This window comes from Molossus molossus, unplaced genomic scaffold (genome assembly GCF_014108415.1).
Source record: "Molossus molossus isolate mMolMol1 unplaced genomic scaffold, mMolMol1.p scaffold_m16_p_3, whole genome shotgun sequence".
NCBI classification, from domain to species: domain Eukaryota; kingdom Metazoa; phylum Chordata; class Mammalia; order Chiroptera; family Molossidae; genus Molossus; species Molossus molossus.
The window spans coordinates 123,785,800-123,801,429 of NW_023425366.1; the positions used below are offsets into that span (position 1 = coordinate 123,785,800).

A 15,630-nucleotide genomic window follows, 5' to 3' on the forward strand; every position below is an offset into this window, starting at 1 on the left:
GCCGCTCAGATTAGTAATTGAACAGTCTGGCCATGGCTTCCAAATTCGAGGAATCTTTGCTGGGTAATCTGTAAAATCTGTTCAGCAAACTGAGGCCTTTTACAGTTGCATGACCTGTCCAAGGTCATATTGTATTATGTAAAAGCATTCCCATGACCAAACCCACTTGACTCTCCCAACTGGCTGAAATTATTGATTTTATTTCATAGGCGTAAGGTGACAGAGCTGGGATCAAAACCAGTTGTTTTCCAAAGCCAAGGTACAACCGTGGAAAGAGCTGCAGTAATCCATGCCCAATGACAACCTGTATCCCAAACTATAAGTCAACAAAGAAAAGTCCCCCAAACCTCCCAAACCAATCTACTCTAAAATTCCCACCTCATCCAATTTCCAATAAACACACTGGGCAGCACTGGACAAAAAAAAAAATCCTTTTATTTCCCCCCACATTCTCACTCTCCACTTTCTGTAACATCTCTTCCAACTCAGAACCAAGGCCCAAGAAGTTGATTCACACCTGTAGAGAAAGAAAATTTAAAAATAGGGCAGGTAAGGGAGCCCTTAGGGAAAGCTCTGGAATGGCTGCAGAAATTGAGGAAAGAGCAGAGTAAGTGACAACTAGAGGTAGGTACGGGCACTCATCCCAATTGGGATGGCCTTAGGACTCAAGGATCTGCTTAGGGCCAGAAAGTATTCCTTTCCCAGCCTGTTCAGATCTAAGAAAGGCCTGGTCTCTCTCCTTCACTCAGCCAGTCTCTTCCACTCAGCACCAGTGGCCCCCATTGTCTGCAGTGCCAAGTCACAGCATCTTAGCCTGGTATCTTGGTGCCTCATTTCCTGTCTCAAGTAGCAGCTGATTGCAGCAGTAAAGTTGATCTTGAACGTCCAGTTCCTCAGGCCCTTCCCTGGGCCTGAGCTGTTTCTATTATTCCCAGTTATGTTCTAGGGCACAGCAGCCAGCTGAAGTTGAGAAAAATTTAAGAACTGGGTGCACAATATATGACTCTTAAATTGTAGGAGACCCACATGACTGGGTGAGAATATTTTACAGAAATTTATTTTTCCTCAATGAGCTGACACACAAACTAGTTAGCCAATGTTTCCCATCCACTGCTACCTTTATGAGGCTGTGTCCTTCCAAAGATTGTTAGCAGAATCAACTTTTTCTAAAGGCAATGATGGCTAATGGAAAAGAGAAAGTGCATGCAAAATGCTTGAGCACATAGTATGTGCCTAGTAACAGGCATCATCAATCAGTTCTTTTTAGCTATTCAAGATGGATTCTACAAAATTTTAGTCATAAAACCGGCTATCAGAATTTCAGGACAAAAGTAAGACAAACATGATTTGTATCCAGGGCACATAATCAAATTTGAACCCTCTTAATTCACCACTGTTACCAAAAAGCTTCTTGGATGTGAATTAGAGTTATAGGTTAAAATCAGCATCTTGCCTGGCCGGTTTGGCTCAGCGGTTAGTGTCGGCCCACAGACCAAAGAGTCACAGGTTCGATTCCGGTCAAGGGCACGTACCTCAATTGCAATTCGTCCCTGGCCCTGGTTGGGGTCGTGCAGGAGGGAGCCACTCAATGTGTCCTTTTCACGTTGATGTTTCTCTCTCTCTTTACCTCTCTCTCCCTCCCACTCTATCTGAACAAAAATGGAAAAATGTCCTCAGGTGAGGATAAAAAAAAATAAAATCAGAAGGTTAACCAAAAGAAGCCAGTCACAAAAGAAGATGTAGGATTCCCTCTATAAAGTTCAAAAGTAAGTAAAACCAAACCGTATTGTTTAGGAATGACTCTATCTCAGTTATAATTTCCATTCCCACTTCTTCCCCTATTCTCACAGGAATGGGGCAAAGAACCTTACCTGAGAACAAGACAGGAACTAGGCCAGTGCCCTCAGAGCCGGGTTCTAGACCAGTAGGACTCCCGCCGTGGGTGGAAACACACAGCAGTAAAAAAGCAGAGAAGGCCACAGAAGAGAAGCAGGAAGGAGCCCAAAACCAGCAGCCTGGAGCCACACAGAGCCAGCTCCTCCTAGGGGTAGACACAGGGAGGGAAGGAGAAATAAATGAGACGGAGGGAGGACAGAGAATCTTCCCTTAGGACAGCGGTTCTCAACCTATGGGTCGTGACCTCTTTGGGGTTTGAACGACCCTTCCACAGGGGTCGCCTAAGACCATCGGAAAACACGTATTTCGATAGTGATTCATAACAGTAGCAAAATTACAGTTATGAAGTAGCAACAAAAATAATTTTATGGTTAGGGGTCACCACAACATGAGGAACTGTATTAAAGGGTCACAGCATTAGGAAGGTTGAGAACCTCTGCCTTAAGAAGCTACCTTACCCACAGCCCAAGGCTATGGAAAGAAGCGTCTATGGGGGAAAAGGGCTCTCCACATCCAGGGAGCAACTACATGGAAATGTTATTTCTATGTAAGCTAATTGTCTCCATGGTCTACAAACTGCTTTCTTGCCCAACTGTCGAACCCCCAATAATGACTCTTATCAAGAATTCACTGTTATCCATCCACATTTTAAAAATACATAGGCAAAGCCAGGTCTGGAAACCAAAATCCCAGGTGATGCTCTTCAGCAGGGTCTTTGTAAATGTGAGGGAAGAGTGTGCAGCAGCCTCTTATCTAGTCTCTCTCCTCCACTCGGCCAGTCTCTTCTGCCCAGCACCAGTGGCCTCCATGGCCTGCAGTGTCGTCATAGTATCTTAGCCTGGCATCGCAGTGCCTCATGATCAGCCTCCTGCATTTCTCCTGCCTCTTCCCCTAAGTCATTCCTAAGCTCCTCATCATGGAGTGTCCCCAAAAGCTGAACACTTTTCAATCTCTAGGACTGTGCTTATGCTGGTCCCTTATGACTGGAATATATTTCCCATTTCTTGAACCCCCTCCAGTGCATTCTCTGCCCAAATCTTTTTTTTTTAAACTTTTTCCCCTTTAGTGATTTTAGAGAGAGGAAGGGAGAGGGAGAGAGAGATCTAGAAACATCGATGAGAGAGAACATTGATTGGTGCATGGGTCGATGCTCAACCACTGAACCACACCGGCCAGACCCAAAGCTTATTCTTTAGGGATCATCTTGACAGGGCAGAACAAGCCTGAGATTCAGTCAGAAAGCCTAGGTTAAAATCCTGGATCTGCTACTTAAGTTGTTATGTGGCCTTGGGCAATTCACTCCCTCTCTCTGAACCTGTTTCCTCATCTGTAAAATGGGATAATAACAGCTACCTCAAAGGCTATTTTAAGATCAAATGAGATAATGAATCTAAAAGCACTCTGTTATAAACCACTGTACATGATTCCCTTTCTTAAATGCCACCATCTCTGTGAAACACTCTCCATAAATGTTCAAGTTAGAGTTAATTATTCCTTACTCTGTGTTTGAATAACACTTTGCTCACATCTCTATGCTAGCAATTAAGTTATTCTGCCTCTTAGTCCAGCTTCTGAATTCCTTTGAGGTAGAGGTCATGTTTTATTGTATTTAAAGATAATAGTTAATAGTAATAGCTGTCATTTATCAAATCTCTATTATATACCAGGCATTGTACTAGGTACTTTACATTTACTCTCACTTATTTGTTGGAATAAGGAGATAGTATCATGTTTTCCATTTTACAGATGAGGAATCTGAGGCTCAGCCAAGACTCAGGTGCTTGGATTACAAAGTTAAGATTACAAAGCTTATGTTTTATCTGCGAGGTAAAACTGCCTTCAAGCCCTGGCCGGTATGGCTCAGTTGGCTGAAGTGTTGTCCCATACACCAGAAGGTTGCAGGTTCCATCCCCAGTTCGGGTGCATATGGGAGGTGACCAATCAATGTTATCTCTCGCATCGATGTTTCTCTCTCTCTTGCTTTCCCTCCCTCTCTTAAAAAAAAAAAAAGCCTTCAATACACAGCATGCAGCGTGGAAGTCTATGAAATCCTAAGAACCTGAAGCTCTTACCGAGGTGAGCAGTTTGGTGAGTACAAGGCCTTCCTGACTCCATACCCTGACACAATCCTCTGCTATCTTAGGGCTCAGGGTGGCATTTCCTGCTCCCTCCTCTGAGCAGGATATGGGTGGCTGGCTGGAGGGTAGGAGTCCTGGAGCAGCACTAAAATACAGGCAGACTCCTGGGGTCCTTTCTGTGGTCACCCTGGCTGTAATGAGGACCAGCTCTCCCGCATGAGATCCTATGAAGCACAGGAAGAGATAGAAGAAAATGAAGGGTCAGGTGGGAACAATCCATTTTCAGACTTATATTACTTTCTAAGGTTTCCTACAGTTACCAGATGTTTTGACACTGATTCTATTCAATAAAGTACTCTATATACCATCATTTACATCACGAGAAATAAAAATAACTGGTACCCATATAAACAAAAATTAATTTAAATTAGCTTACAATGAACAAAACAAAAACATCAATACTCACAAGGTTGCAGTGAAACTAGGATAGATAAACATTGTCAATGTCAGTTCATATGAACTAGTTCCTCTTTTTTAAAAAAATCCTCACCCAAGGGTATTTTTCCATTTATCTTCAGATAGAGTGTGTGTGTGTGGGGGGGGGCACTGATTGGTTGCCTCCTGCACAACCCCGACTGGGGCTGAAGACTGAACCGCAACGGAGATAAGTGCCCTTGACCGGAACCTGTGACTCTGGTCCATGGGCCAACGCTGTAACCGCTGAGCCAAACTGGCCAGGGCTAGTTCATCCTTTTTTAAGAAAGCAGTTTCCCACTACGGACTAAAATCCACTAAATAGGCTCACATCCTATTTCAAATTAGGGGGAAAATAGTGTAGTCAATGGTCTTGGACAATTTTTCATCTGGGAAAAAAAGTTAGACTCTTCTTTTAAATTTGTATGTGTGTATGTGTATGTTTGTGTGTGTGTGTGTGTGTGTGTGTGTAATTTCTTTATTGTTGAAAGTATTACAGATGTCCCTTCCTTTTCACCCCATTGACACCCTCCTCCCCACCTCTCACCCTCGCTCACTGCACTGTTGTCTGTGTTCATTAATTACACATATAAGTTCTTTGGTTTGTCTCTTCCCCCTCCCCCACCCCCCTTCCCTCTGAGGTTTGTCAGTCTGTTCCTGACTACCATGTCTCTGGATCTGTTTTGCTTGTCAGCTTATTTTGTTCATCAGATTCCACAAATAAGTGAAATCATGTGATACTTGACTTTCTCTGATTGGCTTATTTTGCTTAGCATAATACTCTCCAGGTCCCTCCATGTTGTCTCAAAGGGTAAGAGATCTTTTTTAGACTCTTATCTCACACTATAAAGTCCAGATGTGTTAAAAAGGCTGTACAAACAAACTAAAATAAAAGAAAACAAAAACCTAAGCAAGCAGCCCTGGCCGGCTTGGCTCAGTGGTTAGAGCGTCGGCCTGCGGTCCGGAGAGACCCGGGTTTGGGTCCCACTAAGGGCATGTACCTCAGTTGCAGTTTGTCCCTGGCCCTGGTTGGTCGTGCGGGTGGCAGCCACTCGATGTGTCCCTTTCACATCGATGTTTCTCTCTCTCTCTCTCTCTCTCTTCCTCTCTCTCCCTCCCACTTTATCTGTACAAAAAATGGAAAAATGTCCTCAGGTGAGAATGAAAAAAAAAATTTAAAAAAAAAAAAGCAAGCATTAAAAGAAGATACAGAAGAATATTTTCTAATTTTAAAGTTGGGAAGCCCTTCCTAAAAAAGTCACAAAATCTAAAAGTCCGAGTAAAGGATAAGAGCAGTAAACCTAACCTCATAACAAATTAAAGATCTATATAATAAAAATTTTAAAAAAACCACAAGTAATAGATTGAAAATACCTATAATAAATTTAATTGGCAAAAAGGTTTACTATCCAGAATGTATGAAGACCTAAAAATCAAGAAGATAAAGACAAAGAAATATAAGCAAAGAATATGAACAAAAAATTCAGAGAAAACATAAAAATGGTCAATAAACTTATAAGAAGATGATCAACCTCACTAGCAATCAGGAGAATGTAAATTGAAAACAATCAGGTAACTCCTTTGCCCATTAAACTGTAAAAATTAAAAAGAGTGCTAGTAATAAGAGTTGTTGAAGATGTGGGGAAATAGGCACTCTCAATTCGTGACATCTTCTAGGAGACGTGTTGGCTGCATCTGTCTCAATTTTAAATGGGTACAGAGAGAGACTAAGATGTCCATCAAATTGTTGACTCTGCAGGAAAGGTAGGGGGACTTTCAGATCTGCTTTGTATATTTCTGTGTGGTCTGAATTCACAACAAAATGAATATGTCTATTAAAAAAAGAGCACTGCCCTGGCTGGTTTGGCTTAGCAGTTAGAGTGTCAGCCCTCAGATCAGGGGTTGTGGGTTTATGCACTGGTCAAGGATACATATCTGGGTTGCAGGTTCAATCCCCAGCCCTGGTTGGGGTCATTCAGGAGGCAACCAGTCAATATGTCTCTCTCACGTCGATGTTTCTCTTTCTCTCTCCCTTTCACTCTCTCTAAAAATCAATGGAAAAATATCACTGGATGAGGATTAACCAAAAAAAAAAGAACAAAGTTGCAGGACTCATATATTCTGATTTCGAAACTTACTACAAAGCTATAGTGATCAAAACAATGTGGTACTACCATAAGGGCAGACATATAGATCAATGGACTAGAACTGAGAGTCCAGAAATAAACTCAACTCAACATCTATGGTCAACTGATTTTTTTTTTTTTTAATCCTCACCTGAAGATAGGTTTTTATTGATTTTTAGAGAGAGGAAGGGGCGGGGGGAGAGAGAGAAACATCAATTGGCTGTCTCCTGAACACACCCCAACCAGTAATTGTATCTGCAACCTTTTGGTGTATGGGAGGACACTCCAACCAACTGAGCCACCCAGCTAGGGCATATGGTCAAGGGTACCAAAACTATTCAATGGGGAAAGAATAGTCTTTTCAACAAAACATGATGGGACAACTGAATAGCCACCTGTAAAAGGATGAAACTGGATCCCATCCTTGCACCATATACAAATATTAACTCAAAATGGATCACAGAACACGGCTGGAGTGTCATCTCATATACTAAAAGGTTGTGTGTGTTTGATTCAGGGGATATACCTGGGTTATGGGTTCAATCCTGTCAGAGCACATGCAAAGGACAACTGGTTAATGTTGTCTCTTACATTGATGTTTCTCACTCTTGTGCGCTCTTTCTCTCCCTTCCTCTCTCTCTAGGATCAATGAGCATATCCTCGGGTGAGGATTAAAACAAAAACAAAAAACAAAATAAAACGAAACATAGACCTAAATGTAAGAGCTAAAACTATAAAATTCTTAGAAGAAAACAGAGAAGTAAATCTTAGTGAACTTGGGTTAGGCAAAGTGTTCTTAGATATGATACTAAAATGACAAGCAACAACAGAAAAAAATAGATAAGCTGGAATTGACCTAAATCAAAAACATTTGTGCTTCAAAGCATACCATCAACAAAGTGAAAAGAACCCAGAGAATGGAAGAGATTATCTGTAAATTATACATCAAATAAGAGACTTGTATCTAGAAAATATAAAACACATTTACAACTGAACAATTAAAAGACAAACTACCCAATTTTAAAAATGGGCAAAGACTCTGAATATACATTTCTCCAAAAATATGCAAATGACCAATAAGCACATGAAAAAGTCCTCAGTATAATTAGCCACCAGGAAAACACAAATCAGAATCACAGTGAGACATCACTTCACACTGAGTAGAAGGGCTATAATAAAAAAACAGAGAGTAGCAAGTGTTGGGGAAGATGTGGAGAAATTAGAATCTTATACACTGCTGGTGGGAATATAAAATAGTACAGCCAACTTGAAAATAGTCTGGCAGGTCCTCAAAAGATTAAACAGTTACTATATGACTTAGCAATTCCACTCCTAGTTATATACCCAAGAGAAAAAATATATATGATCACACAGAAACCTGTACACGACTGTTCACAGCAGCATCATTCATAATAGCCAAAAGGTGGAAATAATACAAATGTCAATTAAATGATGAATGAACAAATAAAATGTGGAATAGTTATACTGTGAATACTATTAAGCAAAAGAAACAAAGTATTGATATGTGCTATAACACAGATGAACCTTATAACTATGCTAAATATAGAAGCCAGTCACAAAGACCATATATTGTATGAAATATCCAGAATAAGCAAATCTACAGAGACAGGAAGTAGGATAGTGATTGCCCAGAGCTGGGGGATTAGGAGAAAAAGGAGAATGACTGTTAATGGGTACAGAATTTCTTTGTCTGGTAATGACGATGTTCTAAAATTGTGATGATGGGTGCACACTTTTGTGAATATATGAAAAGCCATTTAATTGTACGTTTTAAATGGATGGATTTTATGGCATGTGAATCATATCTCAGTAATGCTGCTATACGTCAGACACATTCCTTTATTCTTGTTCTTTTATCACATAAATGTACACCTAGACATACAAAAACTTACCTCCCCCCCCCCCCACATACACATATGTGATTCATAGGAGAATCTTGGAATGATAGTGTTGAAAAGGAATTCAGAAGTAAAAGAATTCCACCATTCTCTCCTCCCTCATCTTCCAATTTTTTTTTTTAATCGTCACCTGAGAATATTTTTCCATTGATTTTTAGAGAGTGGAAGGGAGGGTAGGAGGGGGAGAGAGAAAGAGAGACACATGGATTGGCTACCTCCCTCATAACCCCAACCAGCAAGGAACAAACCTGCAACCCAGGTACTTGCTCTTGATGGGGAATTGAACCCGCCACCCTTCGGTCCACAGGCCAACACTCTAACCACTGAGCCAAACTGGACAGGCTCCCAATTTTTTAGATAAGAAACCTGAGGCCAAATATCACACAGGAATTAATGGAACCCATTGACTCTCTCACACTCATTATTTTCCCAGAAGACTTTAAGTGCTTTGGAAATGGATGATGTCTACTTTTTTCTGTATCCTCCATAGTACATAGAGCTGTGCTAAGCATATAACAGGCACTGAAGACATTAGTTTAACTGAACAGAAAATGCTTCTTAGATATCCCTGAGGAAAAAGGTGCCTCTATGAGGAGAAAGCCAGAGGAATGAAGAGAGATGACAAAGAACATTAGGTCAAATCTAGCCCATCCCATCACACCTCCAAGGATAGAATCAAAGAATCCCAGAGCAGGAAGGGGAGAGAGAAAACACTTACAGAGAACCTACACAGTGGGCATCGTTTCACTGTAAGTATCTAGTCCTTACTACAGCAGAAGTGACTAAGGCCCAGGGATGTGCTTTAAGGTCACCAGCTTGGTGAGTTCAGAGGTAGGGTCTACCCCTGAGTATTCTGATGTCCAACTCCACAGTCCTTGATCTCACCTTTCCATCCAATCTGACTACCCAGAACCTTGGCTTGGAATGTCTGGGTCTTGTTCCTGTCTGGGCCATCTCCGAAGTCCAAGGTGGTCAGCAAGCCCACGACATGGGACTCACGCCACTTCCCTGTGTCTGTCCCAGTCACAGGACACAGGGTCAGCTGGCCAAAAGATCTCAAGAAGGTGACCCAGTCCTGCGTGCAAAAGGAAGGTGGGAGAGAGGGGAGAGATTAGCAGCAAAAGCAGGCCTACACGGGACAGATGAGCAGGAGGGTACTCACCTGAGGGATGTCAGGGCTGCGCAGGCCAGTCCTATGAGTGAGGAGGAAGCCACCAAGGCCCAGGCCAGAAAGGCCAAGAAGCAGCAGGATCAAAGTGGCACAGACCAGAGGTGGGTGGTGGGCCAGACAGAGATGCAGGTTGTGCCCTGCCTGGCAGCTGCCCATGGGGAGCAGAGGGGTGTGGGCCTCCACGGAAAGCCTGCTGGAGGACAAGAAGGGAGAACTGGACAAGGGCCTGGTAGTCAAAAGGCACTTACCCATTTTATTCAAAGGGAAGCTAAAGCATAGAGAAAACAAGGGACTTGCCCAAAGCCACACAGATTGTGGCAGAGCCAGGACAAGAATCCAAGGCTCTTGACTCCAAGTGTTCATTTCCCTGCACCACTCAATGTTTGCTGCATTTCATGTCTGAAGTAATCAAGGCAGAAGTAGAGGAGCGCATGCAGTGCTGGAAAAAGGAAGCCAAAAAGGAGAATTCCTAAAAGTAGAAATTCAGGAAACAGCTGTTCTGGGGCTAGGGTTTGGTTGCAGAATAGTTCCAGCCAATAGCCCAAAGGAAGTGTCTGACAAAAAGGAATCCACTTTGGAGTTAAACTGCTCAATTCAGATCTTCCTCTGCCATTCACTGGTTATGTGAGAAAAATCTGTCAAACTTTGGGAGTTGAAGAATCTGTGAAATGGGAGTTCTAACCCATGTAATGAGTAAACATGGCAGTTAAAGCAGTTTGCATAATACTTGACCATGCAGGAACTCAACAAATGTCCATTTCTTTTCTATTTTTCTGTGTCATATTGATCTTCAAAATAGGTGAGGCAAGGCAAAAACTGAGGCTTGTGGACTTTAACATAGGAATGGTAGGGCCAAAGTCTGAAACCCGTCTCCTGCTTCCAAGTGGAGTGCTCTTTCCCAGGCGAGAAGCGACAGCCGGATGAAAAGGAACATCTGGAAAGGGGTTGAGGGGGAAAGGAGAACGCCAGGAAAATGCAAGTGTCACAAATGCTCAGCCCCTGCCCTGCCTCCCGTCCTGGCACGTTTGGAAAAGGGTAGGGAGAGGGCAGAGCCTGAGGGTCAGCAACTGATGGTGCCCCTGGGCCACCCCTTCCCCCAGCCTCCCTGCAGGAACTCTACACACGCATCCCTTCCCGGTCTAGCAGCGTCGGGTCCGCCTGCCGCTCGCTCTCACCGCTCCAAGCCGGCGGAGGCCGGGGGCCCCCCGCGACGTCACGCGTGGAGCTGCGAAGGGGCGGGGCCCGCGCTTCCCCTACCCGCGTAGCGGGAATTCGCATGCGCAGTGCCTACGCGGGCGGCCGCCTTGCCTCAAATCACGGCGGGGGTGTACCAAGATAAAATCCAATGAAGGGGCGAAGGGAAAAAGTAAGTCCGCGGAAGGTGAGTGAAAGGGAGAGAGGCAAGGAAACTAATGCTGAACACGTTGTTAGAACTGTACACTCCCCCTCCGCAGACACTGTGGAGGTACTTCAACGTGGTTCTCGTCGCAGGCATTTTCCTGTTGCTCGGCTCCCACCCGCACCAGTAGCACAGCCCAGCTGCGCCCAGGTTCTGGGTAAGGACGTGGGTCCTTCCCGGGGTGGGGCTGCCAGTCTCAGGACTCCGGCCTTCTTCGCGGGTTGGGTCCGTTCTTTGCAGCCTAATAATTATGTTAAACGTCTTCATGGCAGGTCTGGCCCCTGGCTTTTAGTGACTTCTTAATGAGTAGGGTCCTACAAGCTGCAAGGCTGCTCAGTAGATGCCATCTCATTTCACTTCTGCCCACATTTTAGAGATAACACCGAGGTCCATCTTACCTGAAATAACAGGATACGTTGATCCAAAAACCTGGATTCAAACCCTGACTCTCTTCGTGCCCCTGCATAAGCCATAACCATGCTTTTCTGGGGACTGAGTTTAGTCCTTTGTTAAAGAGGATCATTCATACCTCATCGGTTGGATGGGAAGCTTAGACAAAGTTTGGGAAAACATGGGCGCAATGTTCACTGAGCACACCACCAGCGCTGGACAAATACTGTTGCAACAGAATCTGACTATTCAACTCTACTGAGTCTTCCTTAAGGCAGAGACCATATCATTTCTGTACCACCCACCTCCAAACGTTTATAGCACAAAATCCTCTCATATATGGTCAAATGATATTTGACAGGGGTGCCAAGACCATTCAATGGGGAAAAAATAGTCGTCTTCAACAAATGGTTGGGAAAACTGAATATCCACATACAAAAGAATAAAGTTAAACTCTTACCTTTACACCATATACGAAAGTTAATTCAAAATGCATGGAAGAGCTAAATGTAAAAGCTGAACTAAAACTTTTATTTTATTATTACTATTTTTTTTTTTTAGAGAGAGAGAAGGGAGAGAGAAATAGAAACATGGATGTGAGAGGGATACATCACTCAGCTGCCTCCTACACACACCCCTACTGAGGATGGAGCCTGCAACCTGGGCATGTGCCCCAACCAGGAATAAATCGGGAGCTCTCAGCCCATAGGACTATGCTCAATCTACTGAATCACACTGGCAAGGCTGAAATGATAAAAACTTTTAGAAGAAAACATAGGAGAAAGATTTATGACATTGGACTTGACAATGATTTCTTGGATATGACATCAAAAACAGAGGCAAAATAAGAGAAAAAAAAGATAATTTGGACTACATCAAAATCTAAAACTTCTGTGCATCAAAGGACACACAGAGTGAAATGGCAACCAATGAAATGGGAGGAAATATTTGCAAATTGTGTATCTGCTAAGGAGTTATATCTAGAAGATATAAAGATGAGTCCTACAACTCAACAACAACACAAAAAAACAACCCAATTAAAAAGTGCATAAAGGTCTTGAATAGATATATCTCCAAAGAAGATATACACATGACCAACAACACATGAGCAGATCCTCAATATCACTAATCACTAGGGAAATGCAACTCAAGACCACAATTAGACTATAGCTCACACCTATTAGGATAGTTATTTTATATATATATATATATATATATATATATATATATATATATATATATATATTTGGGGGAGGGAAAAACATCAATGTCAGAGAGAAACATTGATCAGTTGCCTCCCACATACCCAGACCAGACCAGGGACCAGGGATTGAACCCACAACCTGGGTATGTGCCCTGACTAATGACCTTTCATTGCTCAGGAAGATACTCAACCAACTGAGCCACACCAGCCCCAGTAATAGTTGTTGTTATTATTATTATTATTTTAAAAAAGGAAAATAACCAGTATTGGCGAGGCTGTGGAGAGTGTGGTGCCCTTGTGCACCGTTGGTGGGAATATAAACAGGTACAGCCACTATGGAAAGCAGACTGTTATATCTTTGAAAAATTTAAAGTAGAATTACTGCTCTGGCTGGTGTGGCTCAGCTGGTTGGGCATTGTCTCATGCACTGAAGGGTCGCTGGTTCGATTCCCAGTCACGGCACATGCCCAGGTTGCAGGCTTGATCCCTGGTTGGGGTGAGTGTAGGAGGCAATCTATGGATGATTGTCTCTCACACTGATGTTTCTCTTCTTTCCTTTCTCTAAAATCAATAAAGACATTTTAAAATAAAATATAATTTATTATCCAGCAATTTCACTTTTGGGTATATATCCCAAAGAATTGAAAGTAGGGTTTCAAAGAGATATTTGTACATCCATAATCATAGCAGCATTATTCACAAGAACTAAAAGGTGGACGTAACCCAAGTGTCCAATGGCAGAGGAATGGGTAAATAAAATATGATATATACGTACAATGGAATATTATTTAGCCTTAAAAAGGATGGGCATTCTGTCACATGATACAACATGGATGAAACTTACAAAGTGAAATAAGCCAGTCACAAAAAGACAAATATTGTATGATTCCACTTTTATGAGGTACCAAGAGTAGTCAAATTCACTGAGATAGAAAGTAGAATGATGGAAACGGGAGTTATAGTTTAACGGGTTTATACTGGTTCTCAACCTTCCTAATGCCATGACCCTTTAATACAGTTTCTCATGTTGTGGTGACTCCCAACCATAAAATTATTTTTGTTGCTACTTCATAATTGCAATTTTGCTACTGTTATGAATCGCCATCGGAAATATGATTTGTGCTTAGTTTCATATCAGAGCTGCTTAATAAAATTAGTCCTTCTCTCCTCTTTTACTACTTGGTTTTATCCTGTGCTATTCATTCATTCAATCAACCAATTCATTCATTCAGCAAACATTTGAACACTTGCTAAATGCTGAGCACTTGGTTAGGCACTGTGGGAAGTGAAATGAAAATCTTTAGTGAAAGAAGCAGATACACAAAGAATTCTGATAAATGTCAAATTCCATAATAGATAGGTAATATATAAAACAATAGCTACCCTCTACAGAATAACTTCTAAATAGGTTGAGCATTTAATGGCCTTTAAATGTTATTTTGTTTAATCACGTCAGTAACAAAACAAAGTAGGTGTTATCCCGATTTTACAGATGAGAAAATCAACGCTTAGCAATGTTAGGAAACTTGCCCATGGTTTCCAACTAGTCAACAGCTACATATAATACATACGAGCACACACACACATACATATATACATGATACAAATATTGAAAAAAAGAATATGTTTATAAACCTTGAATAAGAGATACTTTCTAAAGCAACACATTAATACAGAAACCATAAATGGAAAACTGATCAATTTAACTATTTAAAATTAAAAGCCCTTATATGATAAAAGACCCCATACAAGTGAGAAGTAGGAGAAAATAACTGAAATATATATTAATAGTCAAGGGATTAGCAGTAGCTAATAATGTCCCCTCCCCAGATCTTACTTGTAAAATTATATGTAAGTTTTGACAAATGTAATGCCCATATAAACACTCCAATCAAGATATAAAGGTCTCACTGGGAAAAGAAAGAAAGAAAACATTTCCATTACTCCAGGAACGTCCCTCATTCTTCTTTCCAGTCACTTCCCACCTCCTCTGTCTAAAGGCAACCATGATTCTGGTTCTATCATCAAACACTTAATTTTTTTAAATGTCCAAATTCTTTTTTTTTTTGGTACATGCCCCTTGTGGGAACCGAACCCGGGACTCTCTGGTCTGCAGGCCAACACTCTAACTGCTGAGGCAAATTGGCCAGGGCTAACTGTCCATATTCTTTTACTAGATTGTAAGTTTCTTTAATGGGCAACCTGCCTGATTTTTTCTTAGTCTTTTTGTATGGTAAAATATATATAACAAAATGTGCTATTTTAATTGTACAATTCAGTGGCATTAGTTACATTCATAATGTTGTGCAACCATCACCACTGCTTATTTCCAAAACCTTTTCATCACTCCAAACAGAAATTCTGTAACCATTAAGCAATAACTCCCCATTCCCCCTCTGACTCAGACTCTAATAACGTATCTACTTTCTATCTTTATGAATTTGCCTATTTCAGATATTAGAAATTATATATTTGTCCTTTTGTGTCTAGCTTATTTCACTTTGCATAATGTCTTCAAGGTTCATCCATGTCGTCTCATGTGTTAGAATTCCTTCCCTTTTTTAATGCTGAATAATATTCTATTGTACATATGTACCACGTTTTGTTTATCATTCATTTGTCAATGGACACTTAGATTATTTCCACATTTTGGCTATTGTGAATAATTTCTGCCAAGACCATTGGTGTATAAGTATCTGTTTGAGTCTTTGTTTCAAATCTTTATGTGCCTAAGAGTGGAATTGCTTGGTCATGTGGTAATCTTACGTTTAACTCTTTGAAAAACTGCCAAACTGTTTTCCACAGTGACTGTACAATTTTACATTCCCATCAGCAATGTACAAGGGTTCCAATTTCTCCACATTCCCACTAACTCTGTTATTATTATCTTTTTGATAACAGCCATCCTAGTGCATTGGAAGTAATATTTCATTGTGGTTTTATTTGTACTTCCCCAGTGACAAATGGCATTGA

General features: G+C 41.5%; 1 protein-coding gene across 9 annotated transcripts; it reads right to left on the minus strand.

Annotated features, from left to right (window-relative positions):
- Positions 1-438: 438 nt before the first annotated feature.
- On the minus strand, positions 439-10,893 carry TMEM219 (transmembrane protein 219). Of its 9 annotated transcripts, none has more exons than XM_036280041.1 (6): positions 10,840-10,893; positions 9,656-9,854; positions 9,379-9,568; positions 3,969-4,198; positions 1,872-2,041; positions 439-517 (listed from the first exon to the last, which is right to left on the minus strand). In XM_036280041.1, exons 2-5 carry the CDS (start codon positions 9,818-9,820, stop codon positions 1,904-1,906), a joined length of 723 nt encoding a protein of 240 aa, XP_036135934.1. In that variant the 5' UTR covers positions 9,821-9,854; positions 10,840-10,893; the 3' UTR covers positions 439-517; positions 1,872-1,903. The 9 variants fall into 9 exon arrangements, with proteins under 9 accessions (XP_036135934.1, XP_036135932.1, XP_036135933.1 ...); XM_036280039.1 differs by having other exon boundaries at positions 10,789-10,870; XM_036280040.1 differs by having other exon boundaries at positions 9,656-9,857; positions 10,789-10,870.
- Positions 10,894-15,630: the final 4,737 nt, after the last annotated feature.

What these genes read in the sequence shown, in the direction of transcription:
- TMEM219 (XM_036280036.1), bottom strand. Translation starts at nt 10,027, where the DNA reads ATGAACACTTGGAGTCAAGAGCCTTGGATTCTTGTCCTGGCTCTGCCA. An exon ending in TAGTCAGATTGGATGGAAAG is followed by an intron (nt 4,199 to 9,378) that starts GTGAGATCAAGG and finishes TGTGCTTCATAG; the next exon opens with GATCTCATGCGGGAGAGCTG. An exon ending in TCACCAAACTGCTCACCTCG is followed by an intron (nt 2,042 to 3,968) that starts GTAAGAGCTTCA and finishes GTCTACCCCTAG; the next exon opens with GAGGAGCTGGCTCTGTGTGG.